Source organism: Pseudopodoces humilis, chromosome 2, assembly GCF_049639895.1.
Source record: "Pseudopodoces humilis isolate 2021_Gansu_Grassland_sample_001 chromosome 2, ASM4963989v1, whole genome shotgun sequence".
In the NCBI taxonomy this organism is placed as follows: Eukaryota; Metazoa; Chordata; class Aves; order Passeriformes; family Paridae; genus Pseudopodoces; species Pseudopodoces humilis.
Window position 1 is genome coordinate 2,246,890 of NC_142201.1, and position 24,443 is coordinate 2,271,332.

Here is a 24,443-nt window from a genome sequence, read left to right on the forward strand (position 1 = left end):
GCCCCAAATTGAACTGGTGCAGCATCTCTGTGATTCAGCTGCAGGCAACTTTCAGTTCCCACTTCGGATTTTTTACCTCATCCAGAATCCCACCCCAAAGTCAGAGTGACCTCAGAACCATCCATCATTTACAGGAAAAAGGTAACAAAGCATCCCCAAAATGAGTTTGTGGTGAGTTTAGCACTTCAAAGGCAAGGCTGGAAGCAGATTAAATTCTTGGCTCGGGTCTCTGTGCCACAAAACCCTTCCCTTGGGAATTCAACAGCTGCAACACTTCCAGTAAATGTTACTTTCATTTTCCATTGCCTAAAATGATGGAAGCAAAAAGCAACTTTTTTGTTCCCTGGTACAGGGATGCCTCCACAAAACCTCTACAATTTCAGATTCCTGATGTATGAAAAATCATCATTAAAGCTGATTTTCAAGAAGCCTCGAATTCAGCTTCCAGGAGCTTTTAAGAGAAGCTCTGAAGGATACAAATATCCAAGGGAAGCACATCCTTGCATGCCACTGAAGTGTGTATTTTCTAAGTATGACACAGGATTAATTTGGATTAAAAGAACTACCACAGGATTTTTTTCCCCCTAAATTACATTTACACAGGGAGAATGACAAACAGCAGCGGAACTGAGCAAAGGCAATATTCCCAACAGCAGCTTTTTGAGCTCCAGAGACAAAATCCACCCAATTCACTGAAACATTTCCTATTTAATGTTATTTATTCTGCACTGGCTTCATCTATCAGCTGCTTTTTATCCACAGCACAGCATCCCAACAAAACTGACTTTGGCAACCCCTCTGGAAGGGAACTGGCAGAACAAAATGAAATCCTTCCAAAGCTTCCTCCTCAGAATACAGTTCAGTTCCTGAACAGAGAGATACAAAACCTCCCATTCATCCCAGCTGGGTGAAAGCTGACTGGAAATCCAACAGGAATTGAATCAAACATTTCAGCAACTCAGGCTCAAGTGCCCACAAGAAAGGCGATCAAAATACATTTACACAAAATCAGACAAACATTTTGTTCCTAAAGCAGAAACATTTCATGGTTTCTATCCACAAATGAAACTGAAGTTCCCAGAAACTTGTTGCATTTTTAATGTTTATAGACCCCCTAGCACAGAGGTGTCCCAGGATGAACATTTAATATGAATAATAATATTACAGATTTCTATTTTATATCAGGGGGTCTTGATCCTGTTCTCCCCCTGCCCAACCACAGTGGGTTTGTGAGAAGCTCCAGTCGAGCTGACAGAATTCCTTATGCTCCAAGTGATTTTGGAATGGTCTGGACAATGCTTTAGAGAACAGCAATCTGCTTAACTCAAGGGAAATCATGGAATGGTTTTGGTTGGGAGGGACCATAAAGCTCATCCAGAGGGCAGGGACATCTTCCACTATCCCAGACTTCTCCAAGCCCCAATGTCCAACCTGGCCTTGGGCACTGCCAGGGATCCAGGGGCAGCCCCAGCTGCTCTGGGAAAACATTTTCCAGTGCCTCAGCACCCTCACTTAAAGAATTTCTCCGTAATATCCCATCTAACCCCACTTTCTGTCAGTCTGAAGCCATTCCCTGGCTCCTGGCCCTGCAGCCCTTGGCAATTGTCTCTCTCCAGCTTTCCTGGGGCTCCTTCAGGCCCTGCAAGGCCACCCTGAGCTCAGCCCAAAGCTTCTCCTGGCCAGGCTGAACAATGGCAGCTGGGCCAGCCTTTCCTGCCAGCAGAGCTGCTCCATCCCTTGGAGCATCTTCACAGTCCATGTTTTCATCATCCTTCCCTTTTCATGCCAAGATGGAAAGAAGAGAGAGACCCAAATTTAGCAGGCACAGCCCAATTCCATCGGCTCCCAGGCAATGACCTCAGTTGATGGTGACACATTCCCATACAATTCCCTTCCTATCCCCCCTGGGGGGATCCTGCCCCACCAGATTTCACAGCAGGATCTGTAAAATATCATCCATCCCCAACAGGCTCCAAACTGCAGGAGAACCCAAAAAAGTGCATTTAAAGGCAAAACTGAAGTTTCACCCCTGCCTTTATTCCAGCAGGAACAGTGCAGTGGATTGAACTCCACCAGCAGTGCCAGCAGTAAGGCAGAAAGGTGAAAATCAGGGCAAATTTAGTTTTTTTTTTGCCTTTTATTTATTTAGTTTCCCCTCAGACTCCGAGAAGAATGGACACCTGATACCCAAGGATGTTTTGTAAAGACAGGCACCACCATTCAATCATGTGAGGGATTTTTTTTTCCTCAATACCTAAGGCAAAATTTATATAAATCTACAGAAAAAAACCTCCTCTCCTCTTTGCAGAGCTGTGTATCTTCATAATCACAGTCACAGGCAAGACCTGTGGATCCCCAATCCCCCAAAATATGATTTTTAACCCCCAAACCCCACATTACCTGGTTTTATTTTGCTCCCAGAGGCAATTTCTCAAGAGTCAAACGTGCCCAAGTTGAAGAAAAGGTCACCAGGGGCGTCTTTGAAGCAGCAGTGAGAGAAAAGCAAAGATTGAGTTTCATCCCTGCGAGTTTTCCTGGAACAAACAGCCCCCCTTGGCCTCCTCACTGTTGGTCCTCCCATAATTGTGGGGTCTTCAGAGAAATTAAATTCATCACTGATCCCCCAAGGTTTAAATCCTCCAATTTGTGTTTTCTCAGGGCATTTTCCAGTAGTTTTCCTTGATCCTGAAGGGATTTGGGCATCCCTAAAAAGGGACTGAATCCTTCCATCAAATGATCCCAAACCTGGCCTTCGCTCGTTGTCACCTCGGAATTCCAAATAAAGGGTGGAAAATACACAGGAAAAAAAAATTATAGTCAATACTTCAATGTCTGGAATGGGATTGGAGGAGTGACAAAAGAGTAAACACATCTTTGTGTCTGCTGGGCATAAAATCATGATTTCATGGAAATGATATGATTAATGAAAATAATTAAAATTAGTAAAAGGACATCATCGTGGCAGGGTTGAGAAAGAACAGCAAAATAAACCCCAAAACTTCATTAATGAGTTAAATTTTACTACACAAGTCAATGCTGCACTTATTTAGACACAAATTCATTTTTATAAAATGCCCCCAGGTGCCAATACACCTAAAATTCACTATTTCCAAATGAAATATTCAAAACCATTTTTTCCTTCAATAAGGAGGAATTTTAATCCTACCTGGAATACCAAACATGGAGATTTTTCCTTCAAATTAGATAGAAAACCCAAAATACTACAGATCTATATTTATATTTATACCAAAGTGATTGGTACCAAGTCTTAAAACTTTCCAGAGCAACTGATGATCATGGTGACAGATTTCAAAAGAATTGGCCTAAGATTTTTCACACAAATCCTCAAAAATTTATTTTCTTTTAATGAAATAATAACATTTTTACCTAAATTCTCTGCTGAAGTTGGTTACAGGCTTCATAAATTATTAATTCTATAATTAAGTATATTTAATTAATTAAAGATTAATTATATAATTATATCATTAATATAACTATTCACTGGGCTTAAATTGAGTCCTGGAGATAACTGCATTTGTGAAACTTGGGAGAAAGGAGATAAACAATAACAACAACAAAAAAAGTGAAATTCACTGTTTAAAAAACATCTGAACCACTTAACCTTGGGTTTTAACAGCATGGACCTGCCAGTTCCTGAATTTCCAGCTATTTCCTTGAACAGTATTCTTAAAAACAAGTTTAAAAAAGTAATTTCAAGACTTGTTTCAGCAAATCTTCACAGCCCACCTTTACTTAATTTTTGGTAACTCGGTAAATCTGATAATTTTGGGGGGTGGGGGATCAATAGATTTGGCTGAATGAAGAATTGTGTGAAGGAAAATGGAGTGTTATACACCTTAACCCAGGAGAAATCTCCCAGAACCACAGGAAAATGATGAACATGGAGAAAACAACTGCATTTTTCTAATATTTACAAAGGCAAATTATATATTTACAACACAAAGACTTCCAATTATAATAATTTAAAAAGATCCCCAAGCGTCTGACTGCACAAAACACATTTTCTCTCCCTGAATTCCAAGAGAAATAGAATTAAACTCTGTCCAAAAGCTTCTTTTTTTTCCCTCTAAGAGGTGAAGTCCAAGCAGAAAGCTTCAAGTAACAGAACACTTTTAAACCTACTTTTTAAAATTTTTACAGAATAACCAGATAAATTACTGGGGCATGATTCTCACAGCGATTCAGAGTATTAAGGTGCATATTAATAATAATAATAATAAAAAAATAAATAATATTTTTTCATATAAATTTAATTATAAATTCACGGATGGGAAAAAAGCTGAAAGGATTTTTATTTTTAGCTTGGAGAGGTTTTAACTGTCCCTCTTAAAGTTTTATTAATTCTCTGTTCACACAGATTTTAGTAACTACTATCTGCTATTGCAGATCCCTTTTTCAGGGAGGAAGAACATCCTGTTGACTTCACTGATGGGAATATCCCTCAGTGCTGGAATTGCCTCCTCTTGGAATTTCTTCTGCTGCTGCTTTTTTGCAAAGTTATCTACAAAAGATAAGGAGAACATTTCATGGCTTCCAGATCCTTTTCTCCCAAAAATATTATATATATAAATATTATATTTAGATTATAATCATATAATGCAACACTACAAATTTAGCTACTTTAAAGGATGCTGAAAATCCCACAAGGACTTCCAAGAACTCAAATATTTAAAGGCTTAAAATTTGGTGTTTATTCTCTACAGATTTCCAGAATTCTCAGTGAAGGATTAAACTTTTAAATAAGCAGTAAAATTACCTGTGATGGTGTGAGTGGAGTTGAGTGGAGCTGTGCTCATCATGTTAATCCCAAAAAGCAAAATATAACCAATTCCCACAGCCACCAGGAGATAAACTGGCAGAGCAACTGCCCAGTACCTGAGAAAAAAGGATTTTAAATTTTACATTTAGTAACAAATGCTTAAGAATGAATCGGTTTTAATGTTTGGTATCGTATCTGTGATGAATTTCACCAAGAGGAAAAGAAACAACACCTCTGATTATGGATCCTGACTCCACTGGAGCTACTGACAACCAGATAAATTCCTTAAAAAAAGGTGTTTATTTTTCAATTATGGCCTAAAATTTACTGCATTTCCATCAGCAAACTTCCTGAAAGCAAAATGCCAAATTTATCTTAAACATCCCAATATTATTTATTTCATGGCACTACAAAACATTTTCACCATAGCTCCACAAGAAAAAAGCTTCAGAAACATTAAAGCCCATCATCATCAGGGAAAAATGGATTTAATGCAAGGCCATTATTTAAAAAGAAAAAAAGAGTTTTGTTATTTGACTATAATTAAAATTAAAGAGTTTAATTGGCTGAACTTACTTTTGAGGCCAGTATGTCAGTCCCAGGGAGAACAGCCAAGTCTCAGGAATATAAGCCCAGATCAGGTACAAAACTGCACAACAAAATTAAAAATTAAATACAAAATTAAAAATTAATAACAAAATTAAAAAGTCACAGTAAGACTGGCGGTGTTTTTGACTTCCTAAATAATATTTTAACCAAATAAATTTTTACTTAAACCAAAATAACTCTCCCAAAAGACTGCAGAATTTGCCTCTGAGACACAAATCCTGACCAGAACCTGCTTACACGGGATCAATTTTATATTTAATATTTAATTTCTGATTTCTTATGCAGACAAGAATTTATTCCAAGTTAAACTGCAGAACAATAAAAGAAAAAAAAAACCACAACAAAACCACCAAACACCTCAATGAAAAGAAACCAAAGGAATCTGAAGAGTGGTAATATTAAAGCAAAATAAAAATCTCATTCTGGTCATTTAATGGGAAGAAAAAATGGGTGGAATTGCAGTGTTTGGGTGGAACTATAATGAAAAATTATTGCAAATTGTTCCTGGCAGAGGAACTGAACCCAACTGCTCCTCATTTCTCACTGCCCGAGGGTGCCAGAGACCCTCAGCAGGACCCTGCACCTTCTGTGGGGAAAAAGTGTTTTCTACCCTCTCCAACCTGCGATGGATCCCCAGGGAAATGAAGAACCCATCCCAGCAGCAGGGAAAACCTGATGGATCCCAAAACATTTCCCACTGATGTTGAACGATTTTATTTATTTATTATTTTTCAGTATTTGGGTGGGGGAGGCAGCACCACAAGCACCTGCGGCTCTCAGTGAACGTGAGAACATTCCGAGTGGGACTGGAGAAGCGATGGAAAATGGGAAGGCAGCAAAGCAGCGCTGCGGGGTGATGGATCCAGCCCCGGGATACTCACTGAAGCCAAACCACGAGCCCAAAAAAAGCGCAAATCCATAGATTGCCCTTTCTGGCAGCGGGGCCGGAGAGTTCTCCACCATCCTCGGTTCTTCCCCTTTAACTCGGCGGGGAGAGCGGAGAACGGGATCCGAGGGGATCGGAGATTTCCCGGGAAGCTCCTCCCTCCCTCACCCCCCCCGCCGGGCTCTGCCCCTTCGCTCTCCAGCGCCGGGACAGCAGCAGGAGGAGGAGGAGGAGGAAGAAGGGGAGGAAGAAGGGGAGGAAGGCTCTCCCTACCCCCGCTCCCGCATCCGTCTCCGCCCCGCCCGCATCCGGCCGCGCGCGCAGGCGCAAGGCCCGCTGATTGGCCGCTGCTCATGACGTCAGAGAGCGGACAGCCAATGGGCGGTGCGTCCGGCGGGCGGGGCACTCTGAGGCTGCGGGAGCGGCGGTGGCGGTGGCGTAGCGGGAGCGGAAGCGGAGCGGTGAGAGCGGGATGAGGGGCTGGATACCGGGATGGATACCGGGATGGATACCGGGATGGATACCGGGATGGATACCGGGATGGATATCGGGATGGATACCGGGATACGGGGGTGAAGGCATGGAGGGAGGGAGCGGTGGCTGCCCGGCTGCCTTTCCCCGCGCCTCTCTCAGCCCGGGAGCTCCGCTCGCTGCCCGGTTTGTGTCCGGCAGCGTGAGGCCCGCCCCGGCCCGCCCGAGGCGGAGCGCGGTCCCGTGAGTTCTCCGGGCTCGGGGAGCAGCGGCTCGGACAGGGCTGTGACGGACACCTGAGCGGGGAGCCCGGGGCTTTCCGGCACAGCATGGCGGCGGGGGGGAGCTCCGGAGGTGCTGGGACGGGGCGGGGTGTTCGGCATCCCGGGATGCAGCCGTGATCCCGGGATGCAGTCAGGATCCTGGGATGCAGTCAGGATCCCGGGATGCTGCCGTGATCCCGCCGTGATCCCGGGATGCCGCCGTGATCCCGGGATGCACTCAGGATGCCGGGATGCAATCAGGATCCCGGGATGCAGTCAGGATCCCGGGACGCAGTCAGGATCCCGGGATGCAGTCAGGATCCCGGGATGCAGTCAGGATCCCGGGATCACTCAGGATCCCGGGATGCAGTCAGGATCCCGGGATGCAATCAGGATGCCGGGATGCAATCAGGATCCCGGGATGCAGTCAGGATCCCGGGATGCAGTCAGGATCCCGGGATGCAGTCAGGATCCCGGGATGCAGTCAGGATCCCGGGATGCACTCAGGATCCCGGGATGCACTCAGGATCCCGGGATGCACTCAGGATGCCGGGATGCAATCAGGATCCCGGGATGCAATCAGGATCCCGGGATGCAGTCAGGATCCCGGGATGCAGTCAGGATCCCGGGATGCAGTCAGGATCCCGGGATGCTGCTCCTTGACCCAGCAGGGGGAACCTGCCCCAGCTGCCTGTCAGAGGTGAGGCAGCGCCCCGGGACTTGTAGGGCTGCAGGACAGAGTTGGTCGGTGTGAAAAACAAGGTTTACATATTTTTTTTTTTATAGATTTTAAAAGTTTAATAGAAAGACAATTAGGAGATAAAATAAAGTAAAATATACAGATATGGTTGGGTGTTTCTGCATTCACCTTACTAACAAAGGATTGTCCCTTATAAACAGAACCCCACCACATATCCATAAATTCTCATACATATTCAGACATCCTTCTTAAGTTTTTTGATGTTCCTTTGTTTGGTTTTTACCTTGCCCCCTTCCCAACAGATCAATCTTCTTGGCACCACTGGGTTTTATATCCTCCTATACCGGGTGCAATAAATCCTTCCCTTGGAGGGCTTGGAGGACAAACTAATCTTAATAATGCAGGGGGGTCTCTGATTGTCTTTTCAGTCCCTGGGTTATATAAACAAAAGTAATTTGTGCTTTAATATCATGTTACAGCCTAACATATGTAGGTATTACACCACCATTTCTATGTTTCATCAATAACAGAAATAAAAGAAACGGTATTAATACAACAAAGTTTTCTAACCTTATACATACAACATTCATTATAATATTTGAGAAAAACCAATAATATAATATTCACTTATAACTTTGTCACAAGCTTTTAGCCAGGTTTAGGATGGCTGTTGTCAGCACTGATTCTCCTTTCACAAACACAACAGCTTCCACAAATCCCGAGCAAAGTGGGATTTGGCGGAGGGATCATTTCAAGTGTTGCCCACCTCCTGTTGTTTGCCTCGTGTCTTCCTCTGGTGTATTTCTCATCTTCCCTTTCTCTCAGGGGGATGTGCCATGGCTGAGTCTCTGTTCAAATCCGTCCTCACAGCCTTGGCTCGCTCTAGACGTGATCCAGACATCTTTGCACTGGTAAGTGGGGTTGGAACTGGATTGGAAACTTTTCAGGATGTTCCAGGTGAGTTTTTACCCAGATCTGGCCCTGGCACAGAGCATGTGAGGGCACAGCTGTGGCTGCCCTGGACCCCTGGAAGTGTCCAAGGCCAGCTTGGATGGGATTTGGAGCAGCCTGGGACAGTGGAAGGTGTCCCTGCCTGTGGCAGGGGTGCAGTAGGAGGATATTCAAGGTCCCTTCCAACCCAAGTAATTCTGGGATTCTCTGATCCTCTGATCAGATCTCCAGAGTCATTTCCAGCATGATTAACTCTAGGTCCAGGTGCCTCACACTGACCATAATTCCAAAATGCCCAGACTGGGGCAGAGCCCAGGTCCCTGTCAGCAGGGCTGGCTGAGGAGGGCAGCTGGGCCAGCTTCTGTCAGCAGAACTTGCCCAGCCTGTTGGTCCAGTGGCCATTCCTGGGGTGCTGCAGCTCTGCCTGACACCTTCAGTCCCTGTCACTGCAGGGCAGTCTGCTTTTGGATCCTGGGATTTCAGCTCTTGGCTTGTGGGGTTTCAGCTCTTGGATCCTGTGGTTTCAGCTCTGCACACTGACTGCAGCATTGTCCCTTTGTTGTTCTAATCTCTTACAATTTTATGTGTTTCTTTGTGCCCAGGAAGGCTCTGCTTATTTAATCCCAGAACCCCAGGCTGGTTTGGGTTGGAAGGGACCTTAGAGCTCATCCAGTTCCACGGCAGGGACACCTCCCACTGTCCCTGGAGCTCCCAATGTCCAGCCTGGCCTTGGGCACTGCCAGGGATCCAGGGGCAGCCCCAGCTGCTCTGGCAATTCCATCCCAGCCCCTGCCCACCCTGCCAGGGAACAATTCCTGCCCCAGATCCCATCCAGCCCTGCCCTCTGCCACTGGCAGCCATTCCCTGGCTCCTGTGGAATTTTCCCTCTCAGTTACTGCTGTGCTTTTTCTGGATAAACTGCAGCACTTTTCTGCTTCCATACTTCCAGGACTACTTCACTGCTTCTTTTCCCCTTTTTGCTGTGCTAGAGGAATCTCAGAAATCCCTAATTTCCATATCTGTGCTGCTTGTAGAGCTCATCAGGAGTTACTAATTTATCAGTGTGGCCTTTTGTCCTCCCCAGGCTGGAATTAAAAACACAGATAAATTGTATTTCTCCTTTTTTCAAGCTCAGCCTTTCCAAGGGACTGGTACCAGTAGAGCTGTGATTCCATTCAGAATTTATTTATATCAGTGGAGATTTTTTGGGGTGTTTGCTGCTCCCAGACAAAGCTTTTTAAGAGTTATCAGTTGTCTTTCAAGACGAGCTAATTTTAAATCTCAGATGATGTTTTTTTCCCCTCCTGGTTATTGTGTGTCCTGGCCTGTTAAATACATGAATTTTATAATTTCTGCAATTCTGTGAAATGACAATGCAGCGTTTCCTGTGATGCAGAGCATTTATTAAATCACACATTTATGATGTTTGTTTAAATAGCAGACTTTGTAGGGATCTATAAATCAGAATAAATAATTTCTTCTTCAGATTGAGGTGCTCAAATGGGGTTTGAACCCCTTAAAAGTAACATGAAATACTAAATCAACTCTTATTTTGCTGCAGATGGTTTTATTTAAATACACATTCACTGTCAAAATGTACTTACTATTTTTGAATATTTTTTTTAAAAACCTGTATTGCCTTCTTAAACCTTTATATTTAGTCAGGTACTCTTGAACATAATTTTGCTGCCTGATTTTTGAATTATTAATTCCTAGAATCCTCTTTTATTCTGATTGAAAATGAACAAATTCATTGTTTCAATGAATAAAGCTTTTCCTGTCCACCTTAACCTGTGGACATGTTTATAATGGCTATGCAGGTAAACATTCTTTATTATCTCAAAACAAAATGATTTCTTTGTTCCTGGCTTGGGTTTCTGTGTTTGCTTTTTGGCTGTGCAGTACAATAAATGGTAAATATGTAAATATATAACATGTAAATATGTAAATAATGTGTTTATCTTCAGAGTCGTGGAACCTTTGGACAGACAGTGCTGCCTAATCATAAAGCAGGTAGGGAAACTAAACCAATATCCTTCCATTTCTTGGATCTTGGGATTGCTGTTTGATTTGATTTTTCCTTATTTTGCCTGAAAAATTAGTGCATTATTATTTCTGGGCAGAAGCATTGTTATATCCTGTTACCCTGGGACAATACTCATCTGTTTCTCCTAATATAACTTAAATATTCAGTAATATTTACATAAATGCAAGCAATTAATGCTGGGAGCATGGAGATTCAAGGCTGGTGGTCTAAAGACAACCTCATGTTGAATTTTTTCATGTTTTTTTTATTATTATTACTTTTGTAGGGAAGGCTTTGCAGTAATTAATAAGCAAAAATTCCCAGTTGCAGAAAAGCAGGTGGCTCAAATTCAAAACTGTATTTTCTACACAACCCCCTAATTTGTGGGAACAAAGAGATGAACAGGGGTGGAAAGAGAATTTTTGTGTATTTTTATGTATTTATTTTTGTGTATTTTTGTGTATTTTCAGACCCCCAGGTGATGCTGTCCTGCTCTCAGGGTATCTCAAGCCACCCCAATAAACTGAATTTCCCTTTTCATTTCCTCCAGAGGACTTGAAGCCACCTCAATGACCCAATTTAATTTTGAATTCCCCTCCATCCCTCCCTGTTCCATGTGGATCCTGGGAAGTGCAGGATGCTCTTGGAGAGCCCTGAACCAGGATGGCTTTTGAGAACAAACCCTGATGGTTTTGTGCCCTGTTGCCCTGCTTTTATTGTCCAGAATAATTCATGGATACAGGTGGGAGAGGCTGAATTTTCCCTGGAAAAGAGCATTTGAGTCCAGCCTAGTGAGGAGGCTGCATTTATCCATTTTTATCTTAATTTATCCATTCAGAACACAGGAGTGCAAAGCCTTCCAACAACTCCTATCCTTAATTCCACATAAATCCCCTCTCCCCCTCCCATTTAAAAACTGCGAGGTGAGTTCAGAGTGCTCAAATTCCCTTATTTTCGTTTGTCAGGAGTAGAGGCTGGAAAAAATCCCAGATTTTAATGTTTATTGGCACTTTGGAATGCCTGAATTGTGCCCTGTAATTCCCATTTATGTTTTTTTTTTTCCCCCTTGGAGGAGTTGATCCCTGTGAGGTTTGGTGCAGTCAGCCTGTGGAAAAATTACTGGAATATTGCAACGTGAGCAAAATCAGGTTGTTTTGGTCTGTGTTCTTCACCAGGCGAAGCATTTCCTTTCTAGATGAATTTCGGTGAGTATCCACATTTTCCAAGGGGTTTTCCTCCAAATCTTCCCACTTTTCCTTGTTCCCTGTCAAAATTCCTTGTGTGCTTCCAGTAGGGCTCAAAGTGGTGCAAAAATGTTGGAATTGGTTGAGGTCGTAAGTTCTTGAATCCACAGGAGAAAAAACCAAAAAAACCAAACATATTTATATTTAGACTGAGTTCCTGAAGTCTGGAATCTTTGGGAAGCTGAAGTTTGGGGGGAATTTCAGTGTTTGTGTAGATGCTGACATTTCAAAAGCAGCAAAATATTTTAAAATTATTTTTTACTTAATTATTTTTTACTTAATTATTTTTACTTAATTATTTTTATTTAATTATTTTTACTTATTTATATTTAATTATTTATATTTAATTATTTTTAAATTATTTTTATTTAATTATTTTAAAATTATTTTTATTTAAATATTTAACTTTTTAGAAACATTCTTTCATTTTTTTAAAAAATTATCTTAATTTTTTTTTTTTTTTCCTTCCTCCCCTGAAGGGCTTGGTGTGAATTTTTAAACATTCTCTTCCTTACATTTAATTCCTCTAAATATTCGTAATGAAGACCCTGTAACACCTTGGGTTTTGTCTAAATTATAATTTATTCTGTTTTCCAACAGTTCAATGGTCCTGGGCTGGAACATGGAGGCAATCCATGAGTGTGATATTTTGGAAGACCTTGCTGATTTAATTAAAAAAGTTGTTGTAAGTCCTGGATTTTAAATTTCTCTGAATTTTCAAATATATGTTAATTAAATCTGTCCCCTAAGCGTTTTGGGATGATATTCTAAATTAGATATTCCCTTTTGCTGAAGACATTATTTGATAATTGAGTTGCAGCTTTCCAAAGAAGAAATTGTGGCCTAGGCTTTATTCCAGTTGGGATAATTTAGGGATTATTTGAAGTCAGCAATAAAGTTGATGGATGAATGACTTAAATAATTTCCTTTTTCCCCTCATTCAACAAATGTTTTAAATTTGCTGCTGTTGATGACTTAAAACAGAAACAGAACAGTGGAGAGGAGGATGTGAGGAATATTCTCAGCAGCTGAAGGGATTTGTTGTGGGTTTTATTTTAAATTTAGGTAATAAAACACTTATTTCACTTCTTGAAATTCCTCTCTCAACCCCAAGCTACATATTTTATTTTATAAATTTAAGTATAACACATTTCTTTCCATTCTTTGGGTTGTACATCCAAGAGTAAAAGGGGATTTGGAGGAGCAGATTTTGGGGTGGTTTCAGAGCAGGAAATGTTCCTGAGCTGAACCTGAGCAGGCAGAAATTCAGATTATCTCATCTCAATAATGACTTTTTTTTCATTTGTGTTTTCTCCTTGTTCCAGAACATCCCACATTTTATCAATGGCATCCTGAGGATCGCCAGTAGACTAGAAAATGTGAGTTTCTGGAATTGTTTGGAAGATTCCCTGGAGCTCCTCAGGGGAAATCTCCTGATCCATCTTTTTATTTACAAAATCCAGTTTCTGGTAGAGCTGAACTCATTGTATTTTCCAGCTTGAAAACTTTGGGCTCTGAAGATCCTGAATTTTTCCTGTGTTTAATCCCTTTTTTCCCTCCACTTGGAAGAAAATCCTGGGGTCTGCTGTGTGTTAAATGCAAAAGCTGAAATCAAAGCAATGAATTTAAAAACCAACATTGTTGTAGCAATAGGAAAACCAGAATAAACATAACTGTGGATTCCCCAGTTGTTTTATTTGTGGGGATATTTGTCTTTCTCATGTGATTTTCTTTTCTGTTATTTTTCAACAGCCATTAACAAGTTTCTAAATCAAATTTTAGGGGGTTTATGTTATTTTTAATTTTTTTAATAATTTCAGTCATCATGAGGAAGTTTCTAAATCAAATTTGAGGAGGTTTATATTATTTTTTTTTAATCATTTCACCCACCACGAGGAAGTTTTTAAATCAAGTATGATTTATATAAAAAACTAGATATTACAAAATAATAGTTACTACTAAAATAACAATGAAAATTATTTTTCAATCATTTCAGAAGCTTCCAAATCAAATTCTAGCATTTGAATGCTCCCCCTTGCCAAGTTTGGGTTGATTTTGTCACCATGCTGTGCTGGAGCTCCCCAGATAATTTGAATTTATTCGCTGTTGCTTGTTTAAAAAATCAGCTAAAGCAGAGGCTAAGAGCTCCAGCACTTGGCTTTGTATAGTAATTATTTTATTAATTGTATATTAAAGACCTTTTCTTGATTTTCTGGGGGTTTTTTTGCTAATTGGAACAGGGTTTCTTCCACATTGAAGATGCCCTGGAATGGGTCAGGTGTGTGGGGGATTCCAACATCCTGCAGAGACTGGAGCAGCTCGAGGACGGTGGCCAGGTCAAACTTCAAATTCTTTTTGTTGAATGTGAGTATGGACACTCCAGAAGGGTCCAGAAATGAGGGAAAAAATAAAAAAAAAAAAAATCACTTTACTCTTAGAAATGGTGAAATAATTTGTGTTCTTCTCTTTCTTCTGAGATTCTCCGATAAAACTGAATTTTCACCGCTCCCATTGTTGCAGTTTTTCAGCTGTGTGACAGGTTTTGCTGGCAGGCAGGAGCAGAGCAGGATTTTTTAGTGGCAGAGGAGAAACTCTGAGAAATTCCTCACTCCTCTTGTGCTTTCCTGAATTTTGTCTCCAGGGAAACGTTGCATCACCAAAGTGGCACTGGAAGATTGTGATTTAGTGGCAGAATTGAAAGCTGTGACCTGTGAGAGCTCCAGGAAGGTGAGAGAAGCTCTCAGGATGTGTTTGGGTCGTTTTTTGGGGGTTTTTGATGATCAGGGGTTGTAAAAATCCCCCAATTATTAAAGAGAAATGTTTCAAAAGCTCTCGAGGGTTTAATTCTGGCATAAATAATTCCCTTTGCTACGTGAAATAATTCCCTTTACCACATGAAGCAATTCCCTTTACCACATGAAATAATTCCCTTTCCATTGCTGAATTAAAGGAGTTTAGTGGGTAAATTGTTTGTTCTTGCTCCCACAGAAAAGTGAATCCATGAAGCAGAAAGGAAATGCTGAATTTTCCCAAGGAGCCCTGGGCTCTGCCATCGTGTCATACACCAAAGCCATGGAGTTTTGGTAAGAACTGATCTCAACTGCTTCACATTTATCCTCATTTTGTACAATTTTCCATCAGCCACTTTAATTAGAAGCCAGATGATGCCTAATCAAAAAACGAAAAAAGCCTTATAACCCATTTTTTATTCTGTTTTTTCCCCCATTACTGCTGGTTTTTGGGTGCTTTTACAGCTCCAAAAGTCCTGTCAGGGTTTCAAATGACCAAAAGGAAGAGGAGCAAACCTGGAAGAAAATGAATTATTTGGTGTGGACAACCAAGAGCAGCCACTTTGGGTGTTTGCCCTCAAAATACTCTTGGAAATATTGCCAATATTTATCATTATTTGTCTTTATTCCTATGATGCAAAAGGAATAACAACAAATATTTCACTGCCTGCTCCTGGCAGCTCTCAGGCTTTATTTCCTTTTAAAATCTTTTTCTTTAATTTCTTCCCTAGAAACATTTCCTGAAAGGTTCTGGAGACTTTCCTGGGCTCTGTAGAAGGGAGAAAGGGATGAAATGGGAATTTTTAGGGCATTTTTTTCCCCTTCCCTTGGAATGTCAGCAGGGTTGGTGTGTTCAGCGTTGGTGCTGTGCTCATGGAAATTCTGATTTTGCTCATCCTGGTGTCTCTAAAATGCAGGAAAATTGATAAAATCCCACTTTCCACAAAACCACGTTGTGCAAAGAGTCAGATTCTTCATTTTGAAGTCTGTGGCTTTACAATTATGCCCTTAAAAGGATCAGGATTTTTGATTTATTTACCCTCCCTTTTATCCATACCGAGGCCTGATCGTGTACAATTTAATTCAATCCATTAATTTCTAATATTCTGTCAATAAATTCATTTTAATCTCCCTTAAATGCCACATGGCAGGAGAGGTTTTGGTCCCAAATTCAAGCTGATTTCTTGCAAAATGGAGTCCCCTTGAGTCAAATCCGAGAAGGGAAAAGCAGAACTTGGTGGAAAACCAGGAAATCCTGGTAAAGAGCAGAGATCCTCTGCAGTTCCTGGAACTGCAGAGCTGAGCTGCTTTTTAAGAGTAGGCTGAGAATAGTTTGAATTATTTGGAAGTTGTTTTAACAGCCCAAATCTTAGAGAAGATCCCACCATTAAAATGAACATTCCCAGTGACAAATCCGCGGGGTTTTCTGTGCTGAAAATTGAATTTTTTTCCCTTCTCTTTAGGGTTTTTAATAGGAATACCCATTATTAACTGTCCATAATCTTCTTTTTTCCAAGCCCTACAAACCACCTCCTGTATGGGAACCGAGCCCTGTGCTTCATTCTCACCGGGCAGTACGAGTGAGTAACCCTTGGAATGCTGGGCTGAGCTGCCTTCAAAACGGGGTGTTTTCCAAGAAAATTGGGTTTTCTGCAGCTAAAACTTGAAATGATTTCTGATGATGTGACTGCAGTTGGTTGTAATTACGGGTTTCTCATCCCTGGAAGTGCCCAAGGCCAGCTTGGAGCAGCCTGGGACAGTGGAAGGTGTCCCTGTGCATTTTGGGGTGGAGCTGGATGAGGTTTAAGGTCCTTTCCCACCCAAACCATTCCATAGTTCCACCGGCTGCTGTTTTACTCCATTTATTTTATTTTTATATTCTAATTTGCTGTATTTGTGTTTCTGCTCTTCACACCAGCCTGGAGAGTTTTTTGGAGGTATAAATAATAAATTCCTCTTCTTTCCCCTCCCTTCTCTCAGGAAAGCTGCAATTGATGGAAAAAGAGCCACAGTTCTCAAGCCTGATTGGCCAAAGGTTGGTTTCTATTCCAAAATCCCCTTTTTTTTGGCATTTTAGGGCAAGAGGAGAACCCAGAGCTAATTTTTAATGAATGAACAGGAGAGCTTTGTGGACTGAGAATTCTGCCAAGTGCAGTTTGCTTGGGGTTTTTAGATTTAAAATGTTATTTCTAATCTAAAAAATTATTTTAAATCTAAGATTTGAATCTGTCAGTGTTGGTGTGAGGTGCTTGGCCTGTGTAAAGACAGAAGAAAATGTTTCTTATGTTGTGAGTTACCAGAATGCTTCAAAAGAAAATAAAACATGTAGAATATCTAAAAATATTCTGCTTAATGGCCAACAGGTATTTCCCAATATTCTTGGCCAAGAGGAGAGTAAATAATAAATTATTTTTATATATTTATAAACATTATTATTTATTTTTATTTTATATTGTATAAATTATATTATTTAGTGTATGTATATATATGTATATAGTATGTGTATATATACACAAATATAAATATTTTTATATAAATACATTTTTTATAAATATAAATATAAATATAAATATATATATAAAATAAATAATTAAATAATATTCTTGGCCCAGAGGAGAGTAAATAGAAAAATATTTATGTATATTTATATTAATTATATTATATTATAATAATTATATAATTACTATTTTTAATTAGTTTGCATATTGTATAAAATATTGTATTATTTTTATATATACATAAGTATATGGCAAATAACTAAATAATAAATGCTTAGAACATTGCAAAGTAGCTGAGATTAGGGGGGAAAAAAGCAAATTTGCTCTTTCCCAAAGCAAAAAACCACCAAATCCACTTTTCCCCCCAAAAGCTCTTCCCAATGGCTTTTCCCAATGGCTTTTCCCTGTTTGGTCTGTGCTGAGCAGTTAAAATCTGATTTTCATCAGCTGGGAGCAGTTCCCTTTCTGCACGATACCAAACCTGACTTTTTTGCTGTTACAGCAGCAGCTTTGGGTAGAAATCCTTCACTCCTGGGTGTGGCTAAAACCTTCAAATTCTGAATTTTTTCGTCCTGCCAGGGTCACCACCACTACTGCAAAGCCCTGGCCCTGCTGGGGGAGGCTGAGCACGCACTGGAGGCCAACAAGAAAGCGCAGGAGCTCTGCCAGAAAGATCCTCAGGGGCTCAAGGAGCTCCTCCAGCAGAATGAAACACTCAAGAAGAGCCTGCAGGAAATCCATGGTAATTTATTGATTGCAAAACTGGGGAGCTTTGCCACGAAACCAGCTCGGTTTTTTATTTTTAGTTTGATTTTTGATCGAATTAAAATTATTTAAATATTTTTATTTTAAATTTAAATGAAAGAAATTAAAATAAAAACAAATTAAATAAGATTAAATTCGATTTAAATGTGTTTATTAATTTAATTTTAATCAAATTAAAATTAATTTTATTTTAAATTTAAATGAAAGAAATTAAAACGAAAACAAATTAAATAAGATTAAATTTGATTTAAATTTGTTTATTAATTTAATTTTAATCAAATTTAAATGATATAATTAATTTTATTATAAATTTAAACAAAAGAAATTCAAATAAAATTAATTAAAATTAAATTTTATTTAAATTTATTAATTTATTTTTAATTAAATTAAAATTAATTAATTTTATTTTAAATTTAAATAAAAGAAATTCAAATAAAAATAAATAAAAATGCATTTGATTTGCATTTATTTATTAATTTAATTTTAACTAAATCAGCTTAAAATTAAATAAATAGATTTTAATTCATTATATTAATTTAATTTAAATTAATTAAATTTATTTTAAATGATAAGTTAAATAATGAATTTGTTTGTTTTGTAGGTACTAAGCATAAACAGAAGGCGAGGAAGTCTCCGCTTGGGGAGAAGTAAGGAATTGCTTTGTTTTTAATTGATTTATTTGTTTTTTTATTGGCAGTGTTTAGTAGAAGGTTTGAGTGCTACATAATGTGGATATTGCATAAAACTTTTCTGTCAGCAATTAAAAATGGAAATATTAAATTGATCAGGAGTACTGAGGATTTCCAAGAACTAAATCAAATTATCTTGGGTATCCAAAGCAGCGTGGGCAGCGGGGCCAGGGTAGTTTAAACAATTAACTGCCATTATTAATGACTTAATTTTTAAAGATGTAAATTTAGTCATTCAATTCCAGTCCCATTTGTAGAAAATATTGTGACTTTTTTGCTGTTGCTGTATCTTTGCACAAGTTTGGACTGTACAGTTTGAAGCTGTAAAAGCACGAGCGATGAAATATTTCAAATATATTTATGGGATTACACGCCTCTAATATGTTAATTAGATTAATTTGTATTAATCTGCTTTTTTCATGCTACATATGTAAAATACGGAGAAAAGCACTGAGATTCTCTCCTTTTCCACCTCAGGGTCTCTTCTTCAAAATCTCCTTCAAGAACCTCCCAAAAACAGAAAGGAGGAGAAAAAGAGAGGAAGAAAACCCAGGCTGAGCCCAAACATCCCCAGGGGCCTCAAAAACACGATGCCAAGGTACAGCTGGAATTTCTGGAATTCCAGTGCCTGGAATTGTGGAGTTCTTTCAGCAATTGTGCGATTTTCATGGGATATTTCCTTCCAAACCCACTGCAGAAATTGGGATTTTAAAGGAGGTGGGAGGAGGAGATGGCCACTGTCATGTTTTGTACTTTTAATTTTATATTTGTAGCTTTTTCCATTTTCAATTAGCTAATTATTTTATTAATTCAAAGAGACATAATAAGCTAATTAATTTAAAGAGGCATCTGTGATGTTTGGATTGTCTTTGCTGCTGTTATTGTGATAATAGATTCGAATTTATGTGTTAATGATATATATGATATTTTTATTTTATTAAATATATAAATAATATTTATTATATCTAATTATAATTTATAACTATAAAGTATTTTATATCAATTATATATTATAACTATAAATTTATAATTTATTCTATTTTATTTACTATTTAATTTATATTTATTCTATTTTATTCTATTATAACTTAGCCAATGAACTGCACTATAAAAAAGGCTGCATAATGCAGCAAATGCTGATAAATAAAGTGAATTTAGAGCCAGTCCAGGCCCATTCCAGCAGAGCTGTTTGTGCTCTCAGAGCAGGGGGAGGGCCCTGGGCAGTGACGTGGCCCTGGGAAAACGAAACCAGAGCAGGAGGGCAGGAAATGGAAATTCTGGAATTTGTTGGCAGAGAAAAACAGGCTGGGAAAAGCCCCAGGAGTGCTCAGGGGTTTTCTTGAATTTCCTCCTGAAAACCTCTCTGCAGGGCTGTGAGTTTGGCTTCCCTCAGGGTGAATATTCCTGTGGAAGAGGCTGGTGGTTGTCAGATTCCGAATTGAGACAAACCCGGGAGGAAAATCATTATAAAAGCGCTTTGATTAATGAAATCCTTTTTCTCTGCCTCTCGGTTAAGAGCATAGCGCAGCACATTTTCATTTCTTTTGTTGCTGAGGGGTTTGGGGTTTGTTTTTTTTTCAGTGAGGGAGATGGATTTGAGTTTTGTAATTTGATATTTTTGCCGGCAGGTGACCGAGCCCCAGAGAACAGAAGGCAACGTTTCCACGCTGGAGCAGCCTCCAAGTGAGTTTATTTTTGCTTTTTATCAACTCTGGCCCACTTTTACCTCTGCTGCTGCCATAATTAATAACTAGAAGTGCATTTCCTGTCATTTCCACAACAATAATCTTTTACTTCTTCCTTAGACACTTCTGTATTTCTGTCTTAATTCCTTGATGCGTTTGTAATTTGAGTCTCCTTGACTGAATTCAGGATTGAAACTGGAATTAAAGAGTAAAATCTGAGTCACAGTCTGGAAATGCTTTCCCTCCCCCTGAGCCATGATCTGAAAGGATCTAAATTTAAAGAGGAATCTGTATTTCAACATTTACAGTGAATTTGTGGTTAATAAAAGCTACATCAGCAAATAATTCTGCAGGTAAAGAGGGATGAGGCCACAAAATACTTGGCAGAGTGGATTTTTAGCTGCAGACTTTGAGAGTTGTGTGATTTCTTGTTGATTTTTGGGGTTTTTTTTAATGAATAAATAATTTTCTAGGGAGAACTCCCACCCCCCAAAACTCCCCCAGTGCCAGAGTTACTTTTATGTGCTGCAGGTGGAGTTCAGGCAGTTCTGAGCTTCAAAGGAAAATCCCTTCCTAAATTTTCCTGTTTTTTTTTTTTTGCCACCTGCTCTCACTGAAGCCTTTGGTTGCCAGTTCCTGACGTATTTAAACACCTGAGGAGGTGGCAAAGCACAGAGCACTTGAAAATCGGATTTTAGGAAGCCACTGAAGGTGTATCAGAAAACACTGCTTTAAAAATGAGCGTTGGGAGAAGCGATTCTGATCTTGTGAGCTTTGTGAACATCCTGGAGGGTGAAAGGGTTTCTTGGGAGGTGGAAAACCTGGGGAAGCTTGCATGGGACATCTCAGGATGTTTTTGGTTGGGAAGATGTGGAGTGGTAGTGGAGGAAAGAATGAAGACTTTCTTCTTCTGGGAAGAGAGGCTGGGAGAGCTGGGATTGCTCAGCCTGGGAGAGGTTTTGGGGAGAGCTCAGAGCCCCTTGCAGGGCCTGAAGGGGCTCCAGGAGAGGGATTTGGACAAGGCTGGAGGGACAAGAGCCAGGGAATGGGCAGGGCTGGATGGGATCTTGGGCAGGAATTGTTCCCTGGGAGCCTGGGGAACTCCTGGCTTTCTAAATCCCTTCTCCAGGAGGAGTCTGGGTGTGCCTGGGTCCAGGTTTAGTGCCAGACCTGGGCTCTGGTTTAGCCTGTCTGCGATGGGGAGCTCTGAGTGGTGATCAGATCACTAAAATCTGATTTTACTGTGGGCTGCATGAGCTTCTGGACCCTGCTAGGAAGGCCACAAGGATCAGGTTAAACATCATACAAACATAAAAATTACACATTTTGCAACATCTCTTCCACTTGATTCCATCTTCTTCCCTGTCTCGGGGTTGATTCAATTTCCTTGCAGTCTTCAAAGCTCTGTTTGTTCTTGCCAAGGAATCCTGGCTATCGAACCCTAATTAATGCTAATCAAGTCTCAAGTACTTCCTGACTTTACAAAATATGCCCAAGGGTTTTTTTTTGAGGTGGAGTTGATCTTTTCTGGGAGGATTGGGGATGGCAAACCCAAGATGTTGGTATAGGTGAAATAAATCCTGTATTTCGGTTGATGGAGATAAAATCATTAGAGAAAGGGATTTTAATCAATCTGTTGATACTTTAGTATCAGTATTTGTTTCTTCAAGCAATGATTATTGTTTAGACTGGAGCAGAGAAGGCTCCAGGCAAACCTTAAATCCCCTTGCAGGGCCTGAAGGGGCTCCAGGAGAGACTTGGAGCAGGGAATGACAGGACACAGGGAATGGCCTTGAGCTGAAGGAGCTGATGCTGAAACCAACCAAACCCAAACTTTCTATCCCAATCTGAGGGATGAAAAAGCAGCTGTGGAGTGTCTTGTGCTTTATTTCTTGGGTTCTTTTTGAGGTTGGGATTAATGAGTGAAAGACAGTTTTTGTGTTTGGACTGGGTGTTGATTTTTTCTTATTTCTATTACATTCTCTCAGTTCATTTGCACACTGAGCTGACAATCTAAAAAATGGAGCTCCAGATCTCTCTCTCCAAGGCCTTTTAAGTCTAAACTCCCCAATTATAAATTGCCAACTAATTTATTACTTTTAACTTGATAACAAAACACCCCACTGTGTTCCCCACTGTGGATTTTGCTCTCCAATCACACAATATTACTAAAATCTGTGAAGAAGGAGGAGAAAGAACAAGGCAAGCTGATGCCTTAAACCTCCACCTTGTTGCATATATATTACTATATTTTAAACTTTAAAGTCTAAATTTTCTACCAAGTGATACTATTCAAACTATACAGGACAGTTTCACTTCTGGCTGTCAATTTTGGAAGCCTTTTCCACGGCCTCAGGTCAAACCCGGTGTTCTCCTGTCGCTCTGTCAAGCACAAAAAGCCTGAAATTCTCTGTGCCCAGCGTTCCAACAATCAGCCACTCCTAATCCTCAGTGCTGAGCACACCCAGAGACCTCTGGAATTCATCCACCTCTTCCTGAAGCTTCTGGAGGGTCATTTGAAGGCTTCTCTGGGCTTGTTATTCACTGAGAGCCCCCAATATTTGGAGTTTCCTTGCCTTGAGCTCCTCTTTGGGCGTCTGCTGCTCGTTCTGGTTACGTCATTTTGCCCCAACCCCTCTTCACTCCTTGTTATCTGTTCCCCCCCAGTTTCCAGCTGTGTTCATCATCCTCTGGGTCTCTCTGACATCCTTTTATCTCCTTTGCAAGTTGGGCTCTGAGCTCTTATCCAGCACCTTCAGGGGGACCGGGAATTTCCCTTCCCCTGTCAGAGGACAGACGTGAAATTGGGCATTAAATTAGAAATTCTTTCCTGGGAGAGCGAGGAGGGCTGGCAGGCACAGAGAGGCTGGAGAAGGGGCAGGGTGGCTGATTTTTGGAAGGATTGCTGAAGGAAGAGAGGATGAATGCTGGGATAAATCTGACAATTCCTGGTGAAACACCGCGAAACGCGCCGGGCGCGTGGGAATCTCAACGCAACTCGTGTTCGTCCCGCGTTGCTTCTTTATTTTTTACTGCTTTATTTTCACTTTCTGTTCTCCCTCCTCCCCCTCGTTTTGTGGAGCAAAATATTTGATTTGAAAGAAGGAGGAGGCTCCCAGTGACTGGCTGGCCCCAGTTTGCTGTGGGTGGGGAGGAAGAGCCTTTTTCTTTTTTTTCCTTTTGCCTTTGTTCAGTGAACTTGCAGGAGTTCTAATGGGAAAGAACTTAATGCCAAATTATATTATTGCAAAGTTATTGGCCTTTTTGATTAATTTTTCCTGCTACTTCCTGTTTTTGGTCTTCATGTACTGTTTCTTTGAGCTTGTGTATATTTTTATTAAATATCTTTGGTCTCTCGTAATGGAAAGTGCTAGGAAAAGTAATACTACTTCTCCTAATATTTTTAAGTGTTTGTGGGGTAAGTAAATGATGTTTTTTGTGGAATTAATGCATTTCCTTAAGTATTTTTACTGTAAATCAGCTGGATTTGGTTGTTACCTTTATTTTGAAGCTTTTTTATTTCATCTGGAAGTAGCATTTTAAGTTGGGTGTTGTGGGGGAGGAGTTGTTTCTATGGGAATTGTTTCTGCAGTAATTATTGTTGAATGGCTTTTGAAATTGGATCATTCGGGGGGGGGGGAAAAAAAACCAAAAAACAGTGCTGATTGATTTCTTCCTTCGATGGTTGGATGGTTTCTTTCCTCCTCACTAAGATTTTGTTGCGAGTTAGATCGGTTCCTTGAGGGAAAGCAACACGTAAAATGAAGGAAAGGTGAAATATCTCGGTCTTTGCATGGTTAAAGGATGATGTGCTGGAGGTGTTTTCAGGCTTCCAGAAGGATTCTTATTTTCCATCATTTAAATATCTCTATTTAGAGGAATTGGTGGCGATTTTTAGCAGAGCTCTGGAGTTCCCATGTGTTCCAGCAGCCATCCACTCAAGGAGTGGTCCCTGGAACAAATCTGGACATGTCCAGTCCTGGTGGCTCCTGATTTCTGTGCTGACTCATTTAAGTTTCAGGTCATTGAGTTGTTAATGAGGCATTGCTCCTGGCACAAGGCTTGAAGTGCCCCAGGGTAGGATTTA

General features: G+C 40.2%; 2 protein-coding genes across 6 annotated transcripts in view; one reads left to right on the forward strand and one right to left on the reverse strand.

Moving 5' to 3' along the window:
• Positions 1-4,250: 4,250 nt before the first annotated feature.
• Positions 4,251-6,572, reverse strand: PIGP (phosphatidylinositol glycan anchor biosynthesis class P). Its single transcript, XM_005526561.3, has 4 exons — positions 6,271-6,572; positions 5,357-5,429; positions 4,778-4,896; positions 4,251-4,522 (listed from the first exon to the last, which is right to left on the reverse strand). Exons 1-4 carry the CDS (start codon positions 6,350-6,352, stop codon positions 4,392-4,394), a joined length of 405 nt encoding a protein of 134 aa, XP_005526618.1. The 5' UTR covers positions 6,353-6,572; the 3' UTR covers positions 4,251-4,391.
• Positions 6,573-6,671: 99 nt separating this feature from the next.
• Positions 6,672-24,443, forward strand: part of TTC3 (tetratricopeptide repeat domain 3) — a 45,510-nt gene continuing 27,738 nt past the window's right edge. For 4 of the 5 annotated variants that reach the window (XR_015771865.1, XM_088051476.1, XM_014255668.2 and 1 more), the window contains exons 1-15: positions 6,672-6,736; positions 8,535-8,620; positions 10,628-10,673; positions 11,759-11,891; positions 12,531-12,615; positions 13,256-13,309; positions 14,171-14,294; positions 14,572-14,657; positions 14,919-15,013; positions 16,237-16,299; positions 16,700-16,754; positions 17,797-17,959; positions 18,584-18,629; positions 19,149-19,269; positions 20,300-20,354. Coding sequence is in view for 4 of the 5 variants with exons in the window: in XM_088051476.1 (XP_087907602.1) it covers positions 8,546-8,620; positions 10,628-10,673; positions 11,759-11,891; positions 12,531-12,615; positions 13,256-13,309; positions 14,171-14,294; positions 14,572-14,657; positions 14,919-15,013; positions 16,237-16,299; positions 16,700-16,754; positions 17,797-17,959; positions 18,584-18,629; positions 19,149-19,269; positions 20,300-20,354 (1,201 nt within the window). In the remaining variant the exon portion in view is untranslated. Of the gene's footprint in view, positions 6,737-8,534; positions 8,621-10,627; positions 10,674-11,758; positions 11,892-12,530; positions 12,616-13,255; positions 13,310-14,170; positions 14,295-14,571; positions 14,658-14,918; positions 15,014-16,236; positions 16,300-16,699; positions 16,755-17,796; positions 17,960-18,583; positions 18,630-19,148; positions 19,270-20,299; positions 20,355-23,527; positions 23,775-24,443 lie in introns of those variants that run through there. The other variant, XM_014255670.2, reaches the window with a different exon arrangement.

What these genes read in the sequence shown, in the direction of transcription:
- PIGP (XM_005526561.3), bottom strand. Translation starts at nt 6,352, where the DNA reads ATGGTGGAGAACTCTCCGGCCCCGCTGCCAGAAAGGGCAATCTATGGA. An exon ending in CTGACATACTGGCCTCAAAA is followed by an intron (nt 4,897 to 5,356) that starts GTAAGTTCAGCC and finishes CTTTTTTCTCAG; the next exon opens with GTACTGGGCAGTTGCTCTGC. An exon ending in CTCCACTCACACCATCACAG is followed by an intron (nt 4,523 to 4,777) that starts GTAATTTTACTG and finishes TATCTTTTGTAG; the next exon opens with ATAACTTTGCAAAAAAGCAG.